This window comes from Choloepus didactylus, chromosome 1, assembly GCF_015220235.1.
Source record: "Choloepus didactylus isolate mChoDid1 chromosome 1, mChoDid1.pri, whole genome shotgun sequence".
Taxonomy (NCBI): domain Eukaryota; kingdom Metazoa; phylum Chordata; class Mammalia; order Pilosa; family Megalonychidae; genus Choloepus; species Choloepus didactylus.
Window position 1 is genome coordinate 233,784,238 of NC_051307.1, and position 22,484 is coordinate 233,806,721.

At 39.9% G+C, this 22,484-nt stretch overlaps 1 protein-coding gene and 1 long non-coding RNA gene across 3 annotated transcripts in view; one reads left to right on the forward strand and one right to left on the reverse strand.

Moving 5' to 3' along the window:
• LRRN1 (leucine rich repeat neuronal 1) overlaps window positions 1–9,880 on the forward strand; it is a 37,854-nt gene extending 27,974 nt beyond the window's left edge. Inside the window, exon 2 of the mRNA XM_037800552.1 lies at window positions 6,074–9,880. Coding sequence (XP_037656480.1) covers window positions 6,357–8,507 — 2,151 coding nt within the window. The 5' untranslated portion in view covers window positions 6,074–6,356 and the 3' untranslated portion in view covers window positions 8,508–9,880. The remainder of the gene's footprint in view (window positions 1–6,073) is intronic.
• Window positions 1–22,484, reverse strand: part of LOC119507453 — a 280,538-nt gene that overhangs the window by 22,818 nt on the left and 235,236 nt on the right. The window lies entirely within an intron of this gene.

Here is a 22,484-nt window from a genome sequence, read left to right on the forward strand (position 1 = left end):
TGCCTTTTGGAGTGCCTGCATGCTATTGTTTTGATGTTATTATTTTTAAGTGATTACTATTTCCTATTGTGTTAGTCTCAACTGCCTTCACTTACCTGGACTCTGAGGACATCTGAATTTGAGATCCTTAGCATAATCAAACTCAATGCCTACATAACAGTCTAATAATAAAAGAGAATAATGAAGGAAGGAAGGAACGGGGAGAAGGGAGGGAAGGAAGGAACGGAGGGAGGGAAGACTACTAGTCTTGAATGTATAGGTTTTCATGTTACTAGGGGAATGGGCTGATAAGATGACTCCTGAGGTTCCTTTTCGCCTGGGAAGCTGTGACTACTTTTCCTTTAAACCTACTTACTATAAGATAAATAAAACAGGACAGAGATACATGACTTGCTCAAGGTCATCCAGAAAATTAGTGGTGAAGCCAAAATTAAGAATCCCTTCCCTGGCATCCTCATTGTGTTGCTTGGCCCACTCATACATGCTGAACTGTTTGCTGATGAATAATGTGGCCTCTTAGGAACAGTTCTTTATGCAAAAGCACCTCAGCAAGCTCCATTATGTCCTTATAAGGAGATACACATTATTTTTTCCCTAATGCATTATAGAGACTATTGCAGCTCTCCTGCCACCATCTAAAATCACTACAGGGTGTTTGATGTTGGATAATGTGTGAACCAGGAATATAATTTTGGAGAATGGTTGGAAAAAGAAATGTGGGAGTCAAAAGGTCAGGGGCCAGACAAAAGTCCAAGAAACTAAAGCCTTTAATAATGGTCCATGCAGATTCTGCCTTCAGAGTACACTTGGGAGGCCCTCATTTTTTCCTAAGGGATAGAAAATATATTCTTCATGAACAATTTGCTGTAGTTTCTCTCTCTGGCTCCATGACGACTTCCACATTGCTGGAAGGCCTTCTGCCTGGCCGTTTTTAGAATTTACAGTTGCTAATACCACAAAAGACACCTTCTATTGATTCCAACTACTCACTCCTTCCCTCATCCTCAACACCCATCAAAAGATGAGTACAATATGAAACATCAAAGTGTAAATAATACTAGCTAACATATTTTAGGGCACTTGCGATGTGCTAGGCCCTCTGCCAAAAGTCTTTACATTAAAATCTCACTCTAATTCTCTCACAATCCTTGCAAAGTTTCATGATCTCCATTTTCGAAAATAGGAAACTGTGGCTGGGGAACTTTGCTAACTTGCCCAAGGTCACAGAGCCAGTAGGTGAGATTTGGATTTGAACCCAAGTCAGTCTTATTCCAGAAGCTACACTCGTATTCTCTGCTGTTTTCAAAAGCTGAAAGCCCTTGAGAGTCTAACAATAACCACTGGTACCTGCAGCAGCAGTTAGCAGGGCCTTCAGGCCTGAGAAGCACCCCTCAGGGGAGTCAGGCCCCACCTTCTGCCTCCCTGGCTAGAGGGGGAATTTGTATTGAGGCAATGCATGGTTTTAGTCCCATACAGCCAGGAGGAAAGTTTGCTTGAACAAAAATTCCATTTTCCCATTATTCAAGCCATTCCCCAAAGAGGATAAGTAAAATTGGATACCGCATTAGCCCTGAATCTACATGGGAACTGGGAGAGCTAAAAGGATGTTTTTTCTGATCCACCTAGTGTGAATTTGGCCACCAAAGAGAGTATGCATAAATGCCCATATCATCTGAAGAAGGCAATTTTCTTCCTCTTTTTGGAATCAGAAAATTTTAGCCTTTTAGCCCTTCATTTCTATGACTACAAGGTCCATGAGATGATCTTAATTTTCATGTTAGTGGTTTGTGTTTTGCAATTTGCTTGCCTGCATATGGTTTGTAATTTAGCCATCATGTAATACTGGTCTATGGATTTTTAACACTTTTAATTTCAATAATACTGTTTGATAATATAATAGAAATGGTAATAATAATAATAATGACACTTTACCAACCAACTGCTATGCCCCAAGGGCCTTAAAGAGATTTGCTCATTCAGTATCTCCCAAAAGCCCTGCAGGATAGAAATGGTCTGTAATGGGTTCCTATAAGTAACTGAGGTCTACTATGTGCTAGACTCTTTCCCAGGCTCTGGGCTGAATACTTTCAAATAGGCTATTTTATTTAGTTATCATAATTTTCACATATGAAATATGTATAATTAGCCTTAATTTTACCGAAACAGATTTTAAGTTGTTTTCTCAAGGGAACATATCTACTAATTGGAGAAGTCAGGATTTCAATACAGATTGCTTGAGTCCCAGGGAAGGATTCTTTTTAAAACATGAGAGCTGCCTGATTTTTAGACTAGCTAGAATTCACATAACAATCATGTCGTTGCGAGTGTTTATTTCTTTCACCCAACGCATAAAAACTTAATGCACATGGATCTTAGTCCCAAGTTCTATCAAATATTGTGATTTAGTTAAACTAACCTCCCTTCTAAGAGGATTCCATGGAGAAAACAGGGGTCCATGCCAAGTACAAGAATGGTGACACCCGGGCAGTTCATTTCCTTTGGAATTTTATGTCCAGAGCACAGTGTCCCAAACATACCTTGCTAGGAAAAAGGAAGCATCAAATGTAACTGGATAATTGTTTGTGGGCCTCATTGAAATGCATCCCTGGCAAATTCTGGGCCTCTTAAGATGGTATGTTATTTGTGTAATTATTTCTTTAAACTGCCAGACTTGGGTGTGTGTGGAGCATCTTTCTGGTCATTTGCAAGACATTTCCTTCCCACACGTGACAGAAGGTCTTAGTTCAGTGAGCCACAGACAAAGTGATTTTGCTTTTTTATCTATGCCAGCCCTTTTTTATTTGTTATGGAATTTAGCATAACTTTTGTGTGTGTGATAAAGTGGGCCAGAATGAAAATGGATTTGCTTTTAAACACTGTTAGTGAATAGTTCCTGAGAAATACCCTATGTTTTTAACACTTAAGATGATTAATGAAGCTTTGTGCTACGTATAATGTCCTGTTCAAAAATTAGGCTTGTGAAATGTGCTAAAGAGAATTCAGAATGGTATACAGATAGAAACATTTTAAATACCTCCTTTGTGTTAGCAAAGTTCCATTATCTGCTCCCAAAGGAGCTACATGCCAGTTGGGAGAGGAAAATGTCTCCTGTATTTTATATGATATCTGACATTCTGGGTTGGTATGGTTGTTTGCTTTCTTTTGTTTGTTTAAGGAAGTGTGTTTGTGTCAAAGAAAAATTTGAATATTGAAACACAATGATCACAAATCATATAACAGACTATAAATGGGTGCATTACTCATGATGCTATTTAAGGTATAGTCCTATAAAAGATGTTTGTAAGTGTTAATAGATGGGTCTAAGAGTCTCTCACACAACCGTAATACATATTTTACTTAGCATGGTTGTCTAAATTCAATGAAAACATAAAAATTAGTTGAGATTGCACCTCACAGTTATAAAAGGTAGATTTATTCTTTTGGTTTTCCATGTTGAATTAAGATTGAGGAATAACCTGTGGCAGAAGTTTTTCTTAACCAAGTGCATACTGTGGCTGTTGCACTTCTTTTAGGATCACTCTAAGTGGATACAAAGGGAGTGGAATAAGTTTGTGAAGTTAGCAAGATTTGGAAAATATTATTCACTGAAGTATGTCCTCATTTTGTGGAATTTCCTGATAAAAGTCAGAATCAGGTAGTTTTATAATACTGAAAAGTTTTGCAAATTATAATAAATGGTAAAGTGACCAGATAGGGGGTGAGGGGAGATGCCAAATTGCCAAATGCATTTCCTCCCCACAAAGGCTAGCAGTCATACAGCATCATGCAATACATTCATTTCCTTCTCCTGTGGACTTGCCAGAATCTGGATTTGATGATTTTAAAAATTCCATCTTGTCATACCAAAAACCTTGTTTGCATATGGCATAAAACAATAAAAAAGTTAGGACTTTTCTTTCTTTCTACTAAAATCTGACCTAAATACACATTTAGTACTGGCTGTTGGTACTGTTACACTTCTTGGTCTATCACAAGGATAGCTATGTTTGTTGGTTGGTTGGTTAGTTGATTTTGAGGGACTGGTTCTTTATTTCAAAAAGAAATTTGTCAATTTTCAATATCAAAACAGTTGCATTATTGATTTCTCTTTCACCCAATCTGCCCCCAAAAGACACCACACCAAAGGAGGGTGCATTTTAAGCCAATGAGCTGCAGGATGCACACCTAACAGATCTCACAGAAACCTCATCAAAAAGGGGAAACTGGGTGGGGAAAGGAATTGCAAAAGATCAGCATACTGCCAGCCCTGACTGTAGAGAGCACTCACAGCCAGACGGGGTGGCCAGTGCACCCCAACCCCATAGAAGCAAAGTTTCAAAATAATATAAAATTTTAAAAAAGTTTTGTACATAAGCTATTCAAGATTTCTCCAGCACAGGCTGATACAAAGCATGAGATGACACTTTTAGAGACAGCAGCTTCAGGCCCAGAAAAGGATGATGAGGTGTTTCATGTGGCTAAATTAGTGGCAAAAATATTATTTTGTTTTCTTTCCTATTTTAAAAGGAGGCAGGAGAGTACATCAGTTGGTCACCCTACATAGGGGCACATGATCCATTCTGTAGTGGCTGGGAAGGGGGTAGAGAAAGAACGGGACAAAGATTTAGTCTCACACAGACGTCTCACCATATTAACTTGGTCTATTTCTGATGAGAAAAATAAATAAATAATAATTATAATAAACTTGCCCTAAGATACCTTAAAGCTGAAAACCTGAACAGTACGGGGTGGGGGAGGGGGCTAACTCCTGGAATCACCTTTCTGGTTTGGCTGGTGATTTGTGTAGCGCAATGACGTTTCCCACAGTGGAGTCTTTCCCGCAGCTTGATAGCTATGTTTTGAAAAGTAAAAAAGATAACAGGAGCTAACATGAATTGAGTGCTTACTATGTGTTGGGGCTTAGGCTGGCATGTTATATACTCTCATTTTGAATCCTTTCAATAATCCTATGAAGGGTTAGGAAAACACTCGTCACTGATGTTTCTTTAATACTCAGAGATGAAATGCAGTATAGCAAGACAAATGTAAGAAAACATGTAACTCTACTTGTAATTCCTTAACAAGTGACTGGTTCAGTCTTGAGAGAGTAAGACAAACATTGGATCCATAATGATTCTTTACACATGATTGTAATGCAGCAGCCAGAAAACTACAACCATTAACTACTAATATATATATTATTTATGAGCAATAGCTATCAGACCTCAGAGGACTGTATTAAAACCAACAGATGATAGCTAAATAAAATAAAATTTCCCAAGCTTTTCTTATTTTACTTGCCCTTAGACAACCACTATTTTGTAAAAACTAAAATGCATGAGAGATATAATAGGATGATAATAATTATACCTATTTTATAATTTTATGAAGATTTAATACATGCCAGTTGTTACACTAAGAGCTTTATATAGATTCTCTCAATATTCTCTAACATCCTATGGGAGAAGTACTATCATGATCAACCTTATTTTATAGTTGAGGAAACTGAGACTCAGAGAGGTTACATAATTTATGCATGGTCCACAGCTAGTAAGTGGCTAGTGACATTCCCATAAGATGAATGGAATCACTTGTGTGATTTATATGTATATATACCACACACACAAATACATATATACAGATGGTATACATGTATGATAAATAGCATTTCATGTTTTGCTTTTATTAGGAATAGCTTTTTGATTTTTTTGAAGCCAAAGAATATTTATTATGGCGTTTCTAAAATCATTCTTGTTTTTTAAAGAATCAACAACTGCAGGCTTTTCTGAGTGTTTCTAATGAGAGAGAGAGAGAGAAATGATTTTACCGAGTAGTACAAGCAATCGCAATGTAACTATAGAAGTGAAAGAACTCTAAAACTACTTTTGTGCACTAAATGGGTTATATAGTAAGAGTGTCTTGCAATTTAAATTGTCTAGTTATTTTGAGTGGATTTTGAACATTCTGTTAATAAATTTGGGAGTGATTATGCCTTTTGTAGTAAACGAAAGAAAGGCTATAACGTTGAAAGCATGTGGAATAAACATAACATCTGTCCTAATCTAATTTTCAGGCACATCTCCAGACATCGATTTGGCCGAAGTAACTCATGCCACAGAGCTCTGTGCACATGCACGCCTGGAACTGAGGGACACAATTAAGACTCCAAATTGCTTCCTGCCTTTTGGAAACTCCAGAGAACCACTCCTTCAGTCTCTGGAATTCTATACATTTCCACCCAGACTCTGCTTGAATGTGTATTTACATTTTCTGCTTGCTGCTCTACATTTCACTATATAGCATTCACTTGCTAAAACTTACGAGTGTCCAAGGTTGAACTTGGTTGGCAAGCCAGCATGGCTCAGATTAATTTTGCTCTAACAGCTTGCCGATTGGTGCTGGGATTGCTAATGACTTCGTTAACTGAGTCTTCCATGCAGAATAGTGAGTGTCCCCAACTTTGCGTATGTGAAATTAGGCCCTGGTTTACTCCACAGTCAACATACAGAGAAGCCACCACAGTTGACTGCAATGATCTCCGCTTAACAAGGATCCCCAGCAACCTCTCCAGTGACACTCAAGTGCTTCTCTTGCAGAGCAATAACATTGCAAAGACTGTGGATGAGCTTCAGCAGCTTTTCAATTTGACTGAGCTAGATTTTTCCCAAAACAACTTTACAAATATTAAGGAGGTAGGGCTGGCCAACCTGACCCAGCTCACGACTCTACATTTGGAGGAAAATCAGATTGCAGAGATGACTGATTACTGTCTGCAAGACCTCAGCAACCTTCAAGAACTCTACATCAACCATAACCAGATTAGCACAATTTCGGCTAATGCTTTCTCAGGCTTAAAAAATCTTTTAAGGCTCCACCTGAATTCCAACAAATTGAAAGTTATTGACAGCCGCTGGTTTGATTCTACACCCAACCTGGAAATTCTCATGATCGGGGAAAACCCTGTGATTGGAATTCTAGATATGAACTTCAAACCACTCTCCAATTTGAGAAGCTTGGTTTTGGCAGGAATGTATCTCACTGACATCCCTGGAAATGCCTTGGTGGGCTTGGACAGCCTCGAGAGCCTGTCTTTTTATGATAATAAATTGGTCAAGGTCCCTCAACTTGCCCTGCAAAAAGTTCCAAATTTGAAATTCTTAGACCTCAACAAAAACCCCATCCACAAAATCCAAGAAGGGGATTTCAAAAATATGCTTCGGCTCAAAGAGCTGGGAATCAACAATATGGGGGAACTCATTTCTGTGGACCGCTATGCCCTGGATAACTTGCCTGAACTCACAAAGCTAGAAGCCACCAATAACCCCAAACTCTCTTACATTCACCGATTGGCTTTTCGAAGTGTTCCTGCTCTAGAAAGCTTGATGTTAAACAACAATGCCCTGAATGCTGTTTACCAAAAGACAGTAGAATCCCTTCCCAATCTGCGGGAGATCAGTATCCACAGCAATCCTCTGAGGTGCGATTGTGTCATCCACTGGATTAACTCCAACAAAACAAACATCCGCTTCATGGAGCCCTTATCCATGTTCTGTGCCATGCCACCCGAATATAGAGGGCAGCAGGTGAAGGAAGCCTTAATCCAGGATTCAAACGAGCAGTGCCTCCCAATGATATCTCACGACACGTTCCCAAATCATTTAAACCTGGATATTGGCACTACAGCTTTCCTAGACTGTCGGGCCATGGCTGAGCCAGAGCCTGAAATTTACTGGGTTACTCCCCTTGGAAATAAGATAACCATGGAAACCCTTTCAGATAAATACAAGCTAAGTAGTGAAGGTACCCTGGAAATATATAACATACAGATTGAAGACTCAGGAAGATATACATGTGTTGCCCAAAATGTACAAGGAGCAGACACTCGAGTGGCAGCAATTAAGGTCAATGGAACTCTTCAGGATGCTACCCAGGTGCTGAAAATATATGTCAAACAGGCAGAATCTCATTCCATTTTAGTGTCCTGGAAAGTTAATTCCAATGTCATGACGTCCAACTTAAAATGGTCATCTGCCACCATGAAGATCGACAACCCCCATATAACATATACTGCCAGGGTCCCTGTTGATGTTCACGAATACAACCTCACACATCTGCAGCCTTCCACCGATTATGAAGTGTGTCTCACAGTGTCCAATATTCATCAGCAGACTCAGAAGTCATGTGTTAATGTCACAACCAAAAATGCTGCTTTCGCATTAGACATTTCTGACCAAGAAACTAGCACAGCTCTTGCTGCAGTTATGGGATCCATGTTTGCCATCATTAGCCTTGCATCCATTGCTGTGTACATTGCCAAAAGATTTAAGAGAAAAAACTACCACCATTCATTAAAAAAGTATATGCAGAAAACCTCTTCAATACCACTAAACGAGCTGTATCCACCACTCATCAACCTCTGGGAAGGTGATAGTGAGAAAGACAAAGATGGTTCTGCAGATAGCAAGCCAACCCAAGTTGACACATCAAGAAGCTATTACATGTGGTAACTCAGTGGATATTTTGCTTCTGGTAGTAAGGAGCACAAAGACATTTTTGCTTTATTCTGCAAAAGTAACAAGATGAAGACTTTTGTATTTTTGACTTTGCTAGTTTGTGGCAGAGAGGAGAGGACGGGTGGATATTTCAGATTATTTTAGTATAGCGTATCGCAAGGGTTTGACACAGCTGGCAGCTTCTCTAGGTTTCCAGTTTGTGTTTGAGTTTTATTCTTATCATTATTATGATTACATTATTATATTATTATTATTTTATTTTAGTTGTTGTGCTAAACTCAGTAATGCTGTTTTAACTACAGTGCTCAATAAAATGATTAATGACAAGTTGGGGTCCCCCTGCTCTGGTTTACCAATGGCATGACCCCTTCTTCTGAAGCCATCACTAGAAAGTACCACGTCCTACAAAATGCTAACACAGTTTGGAAGCAGCACTGAACCATTTGTAGCAATCTGGTCTACAGACTTTTAACTCAAGAAGCTATGGCTAGACTTGTTACCTTTGTTGAATGATATTAGTTGACTGTACTGTAATGTTGTATCAACTGAATTGAATGTTTTGCCTTTAAACAATGACTTTTCTTTTCTTTTGTAATAGTTAAAGAGGCTTAGAACAAGCTAACAGGCAATAGAAATATGTATATCAGATTTTTTAATGTAACAAACTACATGTTAATTGTTACCTTATTCTTTTTATTATCTTTAGTAGACTCTTTTGAAAGAAAAGACAATAATTTTTGTTGTGTTTAACTCACCAACATGTGGTGTATAATGAAGACAGAACTATAATAAATTAGTTTTGTTCTGATTTTTTTAGAACACTTGCAATAATGTATCATTTATAGTTCTTGCTAGTTGCAGTGGTAATATTTTTCACATCCATAGAAACAGTAACCCAAGTAAATCAGCGACAGCATGTTGTTTTTTAATGTCAGACCCTAAAAAGTTTTGAATTCTTTTTCTAAGGGAAGAAATATCTATTTTAATGAATAGATTTTAATGAATAGGATTTCTATATTTTAAAAATTACTGATCAGAGCCTATTGGGGGGGGGAGTTAATGTGGAGAAAAATGGTAAATCACTGTATCCCATGCATAACTAAATATGGTAAAAAAAAAAAAAAAAAAAAAAGCATTTCAGTACATTTGGATATGTCACATTCCTTTTCTGTAAGGGTTTTTCTAAAACCTGAACTTTTTAGTAGTATCCACATTACCCACCAAGGTATATAACATAGAGCTGTGTAGTATTAACAAAATGTGTTACATGTTATTCCTTTTTTTAACAGCTGTCTGTATGTTTGCTTAGACTCATAAAAGTGTGGAGAGATCTGAAGAGATGAGTAAATGATTAATAGAAAACAGAACAAGTTTGTATGGTTCACATTCTTCATCCAAATAATATATATTGGACATTTTGCAGAATTAAGTGTTTCAAGATTATACGGGATTATATGTGCATGTGAAATTTACAATCTAGGTTGAGGTAGGAGGCCAGTTCCAGGGAGAGGGAATTTAAACATATAGGTGGAGGAAAAAGGACACATTTGTAAATGTGCATTGATAAGGCAGAGAAATAAAGAACTGGCTGTTCCAGATGGCAGCTGCTGCCAAGGAAAAGCTCTCACACCAGGAATGATGAGGTTGCAAAAAGGGACTAAGAGGAAGCAGGTGCCAGATGAGCAAAAGCAAAGAAAAGGAGAGCAGAAAGAAGGTCCAAGGAGGAAAGCTGAAGGATTTATTTCTTTGTAAAAGTCCTTGTTGCATGAATCACTTAAAAAGATAAAAAAAAGATGACTTTCCTTCAAGTTTCTAAGAACAGCAACAACAAAAACAACAACAAAAAGCACACAAATGCTGAAGTATGTATACTGCAGTCCCCAAAGAAAGAATATCTGAGCTAGAAGCATGTTTTCCCACAGCCTTCATTTGCTAGCTAGGAAAATCTGGGCCCAGGGAAGGCGTGTGACTTGCCCAGGTCAGACCACACTGCTCATTCACAACTCTGCACTTCGTCAGATGGCTCTAGGTCCAGCAGCCATCCAGATTCTCTAGCAGAGCTCATCTTTTACAGTTCTGGACAATTTCCGATGCTTCTCCATCAAAAATGGCAGAATATCCTCAAGCTTCAGTTTTCTCAGGATAAATATTTAGCATAAGGGCACACCAGAGGGTCAGGAAAGTTTCCACATTGTTGGTACTGCCAAGTGCGTGTAGGAAACACAGCAATGCTTTAGATGCAACCTTGAAGGGTTTCCTGTCAGGGGGATTCCTGCCCTCAAATACCTGCAGAGAGTAACAGACCACCTAAACAACTCCCCTGCTAAATCCAGGAGCTGTGAAGAGGGATAGCACTGCAGCATTAGGCCCAGGACAGGTTGTAGCTATAGGAAGGAGGCTTCCTTTATCTCATAAAGCAATGACTGGCATCTGGTACATGAGGGGCACTCATATTGTTTGATGGGATAAATGAAGGCAGCCAACTCAACCATTTCTCTATTCTGAATATAAAGCAAGCACCAGAGAATCCAAGTGTTTTTGTCAATGATATCTTTTGCTATATCTTCTTCCTCTTCCAGCAAAATATTGCACCTAATTTTTAACTTGTGTTACAAGGGCTGGTTTTCAGTCAATAGCAAGCAAGATGGTAGAGTCCTTTCTTCTTCTAGCCTAGTAATTCCTCATTTGCACTTAATTAAAATTGATGTTATGCATCTAGTGAAATTAGATACCAATTAGGTCCCAAATGATATTGGAGGTTATATCACCTTAACTAGCAAAGTGACTATTATAGGTCACTTTCTAATTTTATATTTTCCCTTCTTCTTTCTGCTGTCCTCAGGGGATATAGTGTAACTAACCTGATTTTACAAGGTTATTTTTGGAGCCATTTCTTAAAATAGGCATTCCCTAATTTGCCCACTTAATGGCAAATTGTACTGATGACATGAATACAAAAACAAATGCAATGTTTGATTATCATTTTTTCTGATTTGTGTGACTGGCAAAAAATAATCTCCATTCTTTGCAAACAAACAATACCAAAGTCCACATTTTCTCTCAAGTGGTTATCGTACTCATTTGCTAAGGGACACCACAGTAAATCCTTTACTTAGTGTTTGTCTTTTATCCCTGTATTCGACTTCCCAGCCATTTTCTTTTCTTTACTACTGTTTTTACCATAGGAAGAAAACATTTCACATCTCTAACACTTGCTAGAAAAATACTTTTCTGGCTTTGTGTTCACTGAAAAGGAGAATAAAAGGAGAATCTTTTATCCCTGTATTCGACTTCCCAGCCATTTTCTTTTCTTTACTACTGTTTTTACCATAGGAAGAAAACATTTCACATCTCTAACACTTGCTAGAAAAATACTTTTCTGGCTTTGTGTTCACTGAAAAGGAGAATTTAACTACTTCTCATGCAATCTAAGTACCACTGAAAATGCTTTCTTCACCTCAATTCTTTCACTCTCACCCTGCCTGCAAACAGATTTTTTTTTCTAATTCAAAAGGGATTAGGTGGAGGGAGGAAAAATGTTTCTTTAAAGATGGGTTTGAGAATCACCATCTAGAGCTCTAGAATGATTTAGGCCTTGAGTCTCTGCAGGACTTGATCTAATCTGGTGTGGACTCATTTCCCCTGCCCTCACCCTTTCTGCACGTGCACTGTTATCACCTCCCTCTCTGAGCTCTAAGTCAATTACTCATCGTATATGGCAAGAGTAAGGATGGGGGGGGGAGAGAACTAGTTAGTTTCATACTTGTGGATTCAGTGTTGCCCAGCCCATGCTGTTAATGGAACTAAATCGGTTTCCTGTATTGCAGAGCTCCTCAGAGACTTTACTAATGTAAAGTATACATATTTGCTATAGTCATCTGACCACTGATGTATCTCTGAGTACTATTCTGTCCTCTAGATCCCGAGAAATCAAGGATTTAATTTAATTCTGAAAATAGTCTAGTAAATTGGGTGCTGTTCTTTCCGATTTGCAGATAAGAAAACCCTGGCCCATACAAGTTATCATTTGCTGATCATATAGCTCTGTAAGTGGGTGAGCATGCTGTGGGCCTCCAATTCCAGTGTCCTCTCCCTCCTCCCAGCACTCCCCTAGGGTGGAGAAAGGAGCATGGAGGGCAGGGGGAAGATGTTGGTGTTCCCCAGGGAACATGGGAAAAGCAGAATGAAGTACATGAAGGAGAGCTAATGGGAGAGAACACTGAAGTCTTTATGCCTTAAAATGCATTGCTCTCTTTCACCTTAGGAAATCTTATGTGCTGGGAACGGTAAGATACACATCAAACTATGTTCACATCCGGCTAAATCTTAATTCTAAACTTCAACTCCCCTTGTACTCTCGTTTCTGTTACATGCCCATAGAATTAAACATTTTGAAAATGCTGTGGAGGAGATTCCAATCTTACTCTTTCCTTAGCAAGAAACCAAGGAAGGCGTAATGTGAAATTGGTGACAAATTCAATGTTTAGTTCCAAAGCATAAATGGAGAAATGTGAAGTACACATAATTGGGCTGTTGCAAGGGCGGTGCCTGAGATCCTTGGAAACAACTGGAGCAGCCAGGCCTAAAGGGCTTTGTAAAGTTATCATGTTTGTGGAGTTCATGGGAATATTCATATTAAGGAAACTGTTACCCCCCAAAAAAGTTCATCCAGGTGCCATAAGATGTTAAATTTTTTAAAGATAATCATTGCCTTTCTGACATAGCCCATTTTATCAGTTATATACTACTTACATGAAGCATAACCAGTTTTATGTACCTCATGAAAGTAGCACTGGGCAAAAAGTGGGCGAGCTTCTAGCCCTCCTTTCCGTCCTGGCTTCTCTCACTTCCTCCCATAAAAAGGTTCATCTGAGAAAGTCAACTTCAGCCTGGACAGTGATAGAATGCTCATGAAGTCCTAATAATGCGGAGTTCTGAATTAATGAGGTGGTATTTTAATGCATTCATTTGCATATTAGCACCTTGTTAATACAGACAAAAGACATGGGGAGGGGGCAAGTCCCATTATCGTAGCAGGCAGGACTACGTTTTGACAACCGCAACTCATAAAGGGAAAGAAGAGAGGATGTTATTGTGCGTCTAGCTCTCTGCAAGGGGCTTCCTGTAGGCAGCTGACATTTATTTCTATCAACAGCATTGGCGGTAAGCACCATTGCTATCTCTGCATTGGAGCAGACAGTAGTGGATTCTCGGCCTCAGGCAGGGAAGTTACTTGCCTGAAATCACACAGCTACTAAGGGGCAGAAATGGGATTTAAACTCAGATCTGTAGGGTTAAAACTTTTGTCAACTATATAATGGTCCACAAGCTAAATCCAGATCCAGAGGGTAGAGCAATTAGTCCAAAAGCATATTTGGCATTTGAGACAGAAGAGGAATGGAGCAAAGGGAGGCACTGTCCACTGCTGAGGCCACAGAGTACAGAGTCTAATTTAAAACCCAAACCTAATACCAATATATGGAAATGACAAGGCAAAGAGAAGAAAAGTAAAGGAGGGCAACTATTCAAAAGTTTGTGACAACTCCTTACAAACCACAGAAGAGGAAGACAGTGAAGCTACAAAGGGAGACATGGTGATAAATAAATTACTGGGTCTATATGACTCCTGTAACCCTCACATCCTCACAAGTAGGTATTCATATCCTCGTTTTCCCCATGCAGAAACAGGCTCAGTTTATCTGTCATAAACAGTGAAGCCAAGATTTCAACCCTGGCTGTTGGACTCCAAGGCCCAAGACTAACTACTAAACTATTTTCTAATGAAAGAGGCCCCCAGAGTTCTGGGCTGGTCTTTCATTTGCCTGCTTGATTTATTTCCTTCCTGAGAGTAGAAAGCAAGGAAAAAGGTAGGTTTCAGGATCTTTCAAGGTTTAAGGACCTTCCCATTCTTACAGTTAGGAAATAAGCTTTGTTAATATGGGATTAATGCCAGAGATTTAGGAAAGGAAAAATGCTGCCTCTCTTTTTCTTTTTTTAACATTTAAAGTTTGTCTCACATTTTAATCTTTTCTCTGATATTTCTTTTAAAGCTACGCCATATAATCCAGAGTAAAGACTTAAATTTTGATGCCCTATGCAATCTAATCTTAACTTTTCTGTAAATCGTTTGGGGGAGCTGTTACAGCTTCAAGTTTCATGACTAATGCTGTATCTTCAGGATCTCAATAGCCCTTCATTAGAAAATATATTACTTTATTACTTTCTGTCTAAGAGGCAAGTGGTTCAAATATCTCCTGTTGTATTGAAGAAAATATGAAAAGATGGGCACTATGCATATGAGCTAAAAATTATGCTGTCATTATTCTTCCTCTTGTTAGAACACCACTCACTCTTATTAACAATGCTTGATTTCACCAAATTTTATTCTGACTGGCTTCAGTATGCCCCCACCCCCAATCCTTTATCATGAAAAGGAACCTATCTGCCATTAAATAAAAGTGTCATTTCTTCCCCTGATTATAACAGTAATATATATTCACTGCATGTAATCTGGAGAAAAAGGAAAAATAGCATATAATCCCATGATTCCAAAATAACCAGGTGACATGTTGCTGTCTTCCTTCTAGCCATTTCTTCCTCTATGTGGATGTTGTATGTATGTATCAACACATAATTATAAAAATATACATTGTTAAAACTATAGAAATACAATCATGGCTTTGTACGTTATTTTCTTTCACTTGAAAATTAAGTATCTTTCCATATTATTAAATTCTCTTGGAATGCACGGTTTTAAAGACTATATAATCACCCACCATATGGATATGCAGTAATTGAGCAATTTGTACCTCCTTTATGTAAAGCCTTGGGGGCATAAAAATGAGCCCATCCTGCCCATTCTCTCTAGAATGTAGTCATCAAGCAAAACAGGCATCTGTACAAACGACCATCCAGCATGAAAACTGCCACCAAGAGGTTGAAATGGCAACTGGAAAGTGCAAAGAGGAAGAGCCCAGTCTGCTTGGGAAGTGAAAACTTCAAATCTGATTTCAGATCATCAACTCAGAATTAAAAGATGAAGTGAGAGTTCAGCAAGCAAATATCCAGAAGGAGGGCATCTTAAAGAGAACAAATCACACTGATCACAGTTCCTCAAGGCCACGGAAGAAGCCTTCCCAAAGGAGTTGGAATTCTGGAGACATTCTTGATCACAGGGGCTACTGAAAATATAGAGAACTAAATAGCAAGCTGAGGTCAGAGGGACATTAGAGCAAATTGTGAAGAGATGAGAGGGAAAGGCTGGGTCATATAAGCCTGGGGTCCCAGGCCCAATGATTTAATTTTTGTTGGCTACTTCATGCAATCACTGTGAGCACTGCCTTACTGGTGAGAAAAGAGAAGCCAGCAAGAGCAGCTCAATAAACCTTTCCAGCCCTGGAGCCTCAGCAAGGAATCTCAGCTGTGGCAATATGTAAGACATAAACAGTAGACAGATAGGAGATTTCCCTAATTGCTTAAGCCTACCCCAGTCAGTGACCTGCAGTTAGTACTGCAGTCCTTCAGTGTACGTGCTGTCAAGGAAATAGGAAGAGCATCTTTGGAAAACTGAAACTGATTCTATGAGGGGTTAAAGCACAAATTAATCCTCTGTTCAACTTTCCTCTTGCCTACTACATACAAGCATTTCTGATTCACTTGCTTAGACAGAACTCTGAGTTATTAGTACTTTAAGAACCAAGGACTTGGGCTGGGAATTGTAACAAAGAACAAACCATACTTTGACACATCCAACCCTAATCTCATATTACACCCTCTGTGTTTCCCAAAGTACAACAGGTCAAAGGCATTTTAGCGCAACCTAATATAGACTACTGACTTGAGGTTCTATTCCTAAGGATTTTCTTTGGTTTCTTAATTGGATTAATTCTTGAGAATGGAAATTTGTGAAAGCAGGAAAGAAGGATCGACAGGAAAGTTTCTTTTCCTTCTTTTCCCTAATTCTGCTCTTAATATATTGATGGACATAATACTTAATGGTGTTTTTTCATTGGGAGATTGTCCAAGTCTGTTCTCAAGATTCCATCTATATAACCTCTGAATTATCTGTCTCTATATGGAGAAGAATTCAAATGGCTCTTCTAAAGATATCTTAATTCCAATCCATTTCCAAGACAGGCAGTGTAAATTATAGTTAGCTTTCCATTAGCTACATAAATTGAGACAAGCAATTTGGGAGAAAGTGAAAAGCACTGGATAATCCAAGTCAATAGAGGATTGTTGAATGAATGAAATAATTTACCTTTGACTTTGGAATGAATAATAAATTTATTGCTAGAAATAGATTCATCTTCCTAGTTAGATTTTGTTCTATCTGATAATAGATTGGTGAATCTGCTGTAGAGAGCAAGTTGACATTTGGTTGATCTGGAGTATAAACTACATTTCTTCATTTTTTTTTTCCTTTGTATTGATGCCTGGGAAATTCTGCCTTCATGTCATTCCAAGTTTGTGGAAATCATACAACTCTGGACATCTGCTTTGGCTGTGACATTTTTGGTGATCTCGGATTGTTTGAATTTGTGTTCAACACCTAAGGTACTACCCTAAACATGCCACACAACTTATATTTTCTGGGGATATAGCAACTGTCAGTGGGCTTGGTAACCATGAATATACCCATGGAAATAACTACATATCCTTTATATTTCATTGGGTGCACTTTCACAATTCCCAAAATTCTAGAAGCCTTATTCAAAATAGAAAACCATCTCCCCGCCCCAGCCCAGGAATTCTTGCATTCTGAAGATGACTGCCACAAATTCACCCACAATCGCCTTCACGTTCCACAATTACCAATGGACAGTTTGGGGAGGAGTTTTGGGAAGAGTAACATCCCCAGGGTAGAAATTTATACGCCACCGTAGAAATGCCAGACAATGGGTATGGTGCAGACAGAAATCACTGCTTAGGGACAGAGTGGCAGACACCTACCTCCTTAAGCGTTCTGTAACATGTGATCCTGGTAGGAGTGGAGAAATTATAAATCTTAGGTTTGCTGAAAGAAGAGCCTTTTAAGCTCATCTATTGTGGAGCATCTCTCCTCCCTCTCCTTATCTCACTTTCTCTAAGCAAAGCCATCTAACATTTCTCCAGTTATTGCAACTCCTCTTTCATTTGGGTTTTCTTCTTACCTGTAGGCAACACCAATTCTGGAAAGTGAAAAGCAGTTAAAATGGGACCTAGAAGAGAGGAGGTAGTGGCCTAGCTTGAGAGGATCCTAGTCTTTAATTGTGGTGGTGGTGGTGGTGGTGTTTTTTTTTTAAAGTTGTTTTGGTCAGTTTCCAGGGAATATGGAAAGTGAAATCCAGAGCAGATGTTCTGTCCATGACTTTTAAAAAATCACACATGGTTGAGCTTGAACATCCCTTGGTTATTCATCTTGGAGACCAGAGAATGGTTGATGCCGAGAAAGTCACAGACACATGCTCAGCAGCCATCTCCCACCCATTTTCTACCCACCCCAACCCTTCCAACCACCACCTCCTTTTCTATTGTGATCAGATGTTTCAGTCTGTTTTCACTCAACAGCCCAGCATGGAGGAGATGTTAGGTCTAATGAAAAGGCCTAACTGTACCTTGAACCCAGAAACCAGGAACAAGCTGCCCCAGAGGCTTATCATAGCCAGAATTGTCAGTGGCAGGGTCCCTGCCCCATGGCACGGATCCATACTCAACACTCAAACAGCACGGATTTATCTCTCTTCTCCAATATGAAGCGGGGCATGCAGAACTGCCACCCACTGACCCTGACCCGAGCAGTTGGCCTCCCTGGGAGACCAGCCACCATGGGATCTCTTTCCCTGCTCTTTTGGACCCTTTGTGCTGTGTAACTCATAAAGTGGTCATTTGTTGCAAACGTCTGTTGTACCTGAGCCTGTGTTCCCATGACACACCGTGAAGAAACTTTGCACAGCTGATAGGGTCTGTTGCTCTAGTCTTGGTATCTTCCTCCACCCAAAAAAAGTATTATGCTGCTTATCTTTTCTAACTCTCTTACTTTTAATTTTGTACAACCCTATTCCTTACCTTCTGCACTGTAGCCACAGTAGGTTGCTTTTCAGATCCTTCATAGTATCTTCCACCTTCATACTTCCTAAGACAAGGCTTAGCTAAGCCCCCCTCAGATTAATTTAGTTCAGCCTGTTCTCTCCTTAGCAATCGTTATGGTAGAATACTTTAGGGGAGGGATCATATTTACCTTATTTACTCCTGTACCTTCCAGGCCTTAGACAGCACCTGACCCCAGGTAACTACTTAATTCTTTTTTTTTTCCTTTTCTTTTATTCCCCATATAATGAGTAAATATATGACCAACTTCTTCCCCAAGGACTGGCCACACAGGAAACAAAATTTTAGGGATAGCCCTGCAAAATATCTTATTTACCATTTTTTTCCTATAATCCCCTTTTCCCCATAGAAGACTGCTGCTAGAATTTCTACTTTTCCTAATAGTCCACAGAGAATTCTGCTTGGGATGAATACATTCACTCAGAGTTTACATTCCCACTGTAAACTCTGGGAAAGGCATATTTTTCATAACGATATACAAAGCAAGCTCTGTTTTCCTCATTCACCAAGTGAATGCCTCCAACCTGATGCTATCTCATGAAGGCATTAAGGCTCATAGATAAATTAAAGTTGGAGGAACCCTTACAGATCATTTATCCGAAGATCCTTCTTTTGTAGGTAGAGAAACTGAGGCCAAGATCTCACAAGTTTGTGGAGAAGCTGAAACTAGAATCAACAGCTCCTGAATTCCAGAAATAGGAAAATTTAAGATAACCTCACCACCACCACCAATTTGCCTACTCTGTATCATCATGAAAATTGCCTAAGGCTTACTTTATTAGTCTGTCAAGAAAAAATAATCTAGTCATTTATAATTCTGGTTATGAAAGCCTTGTTTTAAGTTCCTTTTAATGTGTGGGATGTTCCTTTTTGTTTCTACTCTAACACTTTGCCTAGACCAATTGTGCTGAGCAAAACCAGAGGAAACACCTCCCAAATTCATTTCTATTTTTCTTTAAAAAAGACATTGTTTTTTTTTTTTCAAAACATAGGGGGACTCATCATTTTCTGCCATCTTGTGAAGGAAGATGATGGCAAGACATAAATAATTCATCATAATCTTTTCAAATGCCAAAGAACTCTGCTTCCCACACAATCATTTTTAAGCTCTGTCACAAGTGAAAATGATAGCTATCATGAGAAAAAGCTATTCATCCATAAAGATTCAGTTCTTACACATAGAATCCCAAAACCAACTTAAATTCATGAGTCATAAAATGTATCTCATAAGATTCCAAATCCTGCTCAAAGGCTCCTAGAATCTCACTACACAAACTTGCTGAGGAATTTCAATTTAGGAAGAAATTAGGTCTTCTGATGGGTTGGTGTGCATAGTGACTGCAGGAAGGTCCTTTCACTCCGCAAAGATCCTTTCACTGAATGAGTGTTTATTTAGCATCTGCTATGTGCAGGACATAACCTTGGGGCCAAGCAGCATGACAGAGGGGGCTGATGTTGTCTCATCCCAGCGACTCATGGGAAAGGAAGAAACACCCCCCAGATGCCAGCCATTTCAGAAGGGGTCCAGAAGATATGCCTTGATTCAAATGGCTACCCTCCTCACCTCAGAAAAAGTGACAAGGGAATTTGGAGAAAGGGGAGGACACTTAGAACTGAGTGAGGGGAAGAACAGAAAAGGAGGAATTAACTTTTATGGGAGGATTTACAGAGGAGATGATTCTGTGTTATGGGTTGAATTGTGTGTCCCAGAAAGATACGTTGAAGTTCTAACCCCAAGTACCTGTAAATGTGACCTTATTTGGAAATAGGGTCTTTGTAGATGTAATCAAGTTAAGATGGGGTCATATTGAATTAGGGTGGGCCCTAATCCAATATGACTTGTGTCCTTAAAAGAAAAGGAGAAGAGATGCAGACACACAGACACAGAGAACACCATGTGAAGACGGAGACACACAGAGGGAAGGTGGTCATATGAAGACAGAGGCAGAGGATGGAGCTACACGGCCACAAGCCAAGGAACGTCTGAGGCTGCCAGAAGCTGGAAGAGGCAAGGAAGGCTCTCTTACAGCCTTTGGAGAGAGCATGGCCCTGCAGACACCTTGATTTATGACTTGTGACCTCAGAACTGTGAGATAATAAATTTCTGTTTCACAGCTCCCAGATTATGGTACTTTGTTACAGTAGCAATACGATTTTAATTCACGCTGTAACAGGGCCTTGGAGGATAGCAGGCATTTGAATTTTAAAGTGGGGGAAAGAGTAAGGAAAAGCATGAACCAAAAGAAGTCTGAGAGAAAATTTAAATTAGGGGATACTTGCAATAGTATTTACAACAGTTCAGTTGCTGGATCAGGAGAGAGCTGATAAAACAAAACAAAGATGTTTTAGTTACTCCTCCAGGAAAGTAGGTAAAAAGCCAGGAACTGCGTGGACTGGACACCACAGAGCAATCTGTCTTTGGGCATACTTCATACAACACTCATGAAAACGTGGAACTGCTGAGATCAGCGAAATCTGTAAGTTTTTGCGGCCAGGGGACCCGCGCCCCTCCCTGCCAGGCTCAGTCCCGGGGGAGGAGGGGCTGTCAGCTCCAGGAAGGAGAAGGGAGAATTGCAGTGGCTGCTCTCATCGGAAACTCATTCTACTGATTCAAACTCCAACCATAGATAGACTGAGGCCAGACACCAGAGACTCTGAGAGCAGCCAGACCAGCAGAGAGGAGACGGGCATAGAAGGAAAACAACACGAGAAGCTCCAAAGTAAAAGCAGAGGATTTTTGGAGTTCTGGTGAACACAGAAAGGGGAAGGGCGGAGATCAGGCCTTGAGGCGCATATGCAAATCCCAAAGCAAGGCTGATCTCTCTGCCCAGGGCACCTTTCCTTAATGGCCCTGGTTGCTTTGTCTATTAGCATTTCAATAACCCATTAGATCTCTGAGGAGGGCCGTTTTTTTTTTTTTTTTTTTTTTTAAATCCTTTTTGCTTTTTCTAAAACAATTACTCTAAGAAGCTCAATACAGAAAGCTTCAAAGAATTGAAATTTGGGCACGTCAAGTCAAGAGCAGAAATAAGAGAGCTCTGAGACAAAAGGCAATAATCCAGTGGCTGAGAAAATTCACTAAACAACACAACTTCCCAAGAAAAGGGGGGTGTCCGCTCACAGCCACCATCCTGGTGGACAGGAAACACTCCTGCCCATCGCCAGCCCCATAGCCCAGAGCTGCCCCAGACAACCCAGTGTGACGGAAGTGCTTCAAATAACAGGCACACACCACAAAACTGGGCGTGGACATTAGCCTTCCCTGCAACCTCAGCTGAATGTCCCAGAGCTGGGAAGGGGGAGCAGTGTGAATTAACAGAGCCCCATTCAGCCATCATTTGAGCAGACTGGGAGCCTCCCAACACAGCCCAGCAGCCCAGAACTGCCCTGGGGGGACGGCACTCACCTGTGACATAGCACAGTCATCCCTCAACAGAGGACCCGGGGTGCACAGCCTGGAAGAGGGGCCCACTTGCAAGTCTCAGGAGCCATACGCCAATACCAAAGACTTGTGGGTCAGTGGCAGAGACAAACTGTGGCAGGACTGAACTGAAGGATTAGACTATTGCAGTAGCTTTAAAACTCTAGGATCATCAGGGAGATTTGATTGTTAGGGCCACCCCCCCTCCCCGACTGCCCAGAAACACACCCCACATACAGGGCAGGCAACACCAACTACACACGCAAGCTTGGGACACCAATTGGGCCCCACAAGACTCACTCCCCCACTCACCAAAAAGGCTAAGCAGGGGAGATCTGGCTTGTGGAGAACAGGTGGCTCGTGGACGCCACCTGCTGGTTAGTTAGAGAAAGTGTACTCCACGAAGCTGTAGATCTGATAAATTAGAGATAAGGACTTCAACTGGTCTACAAACCCTAAAA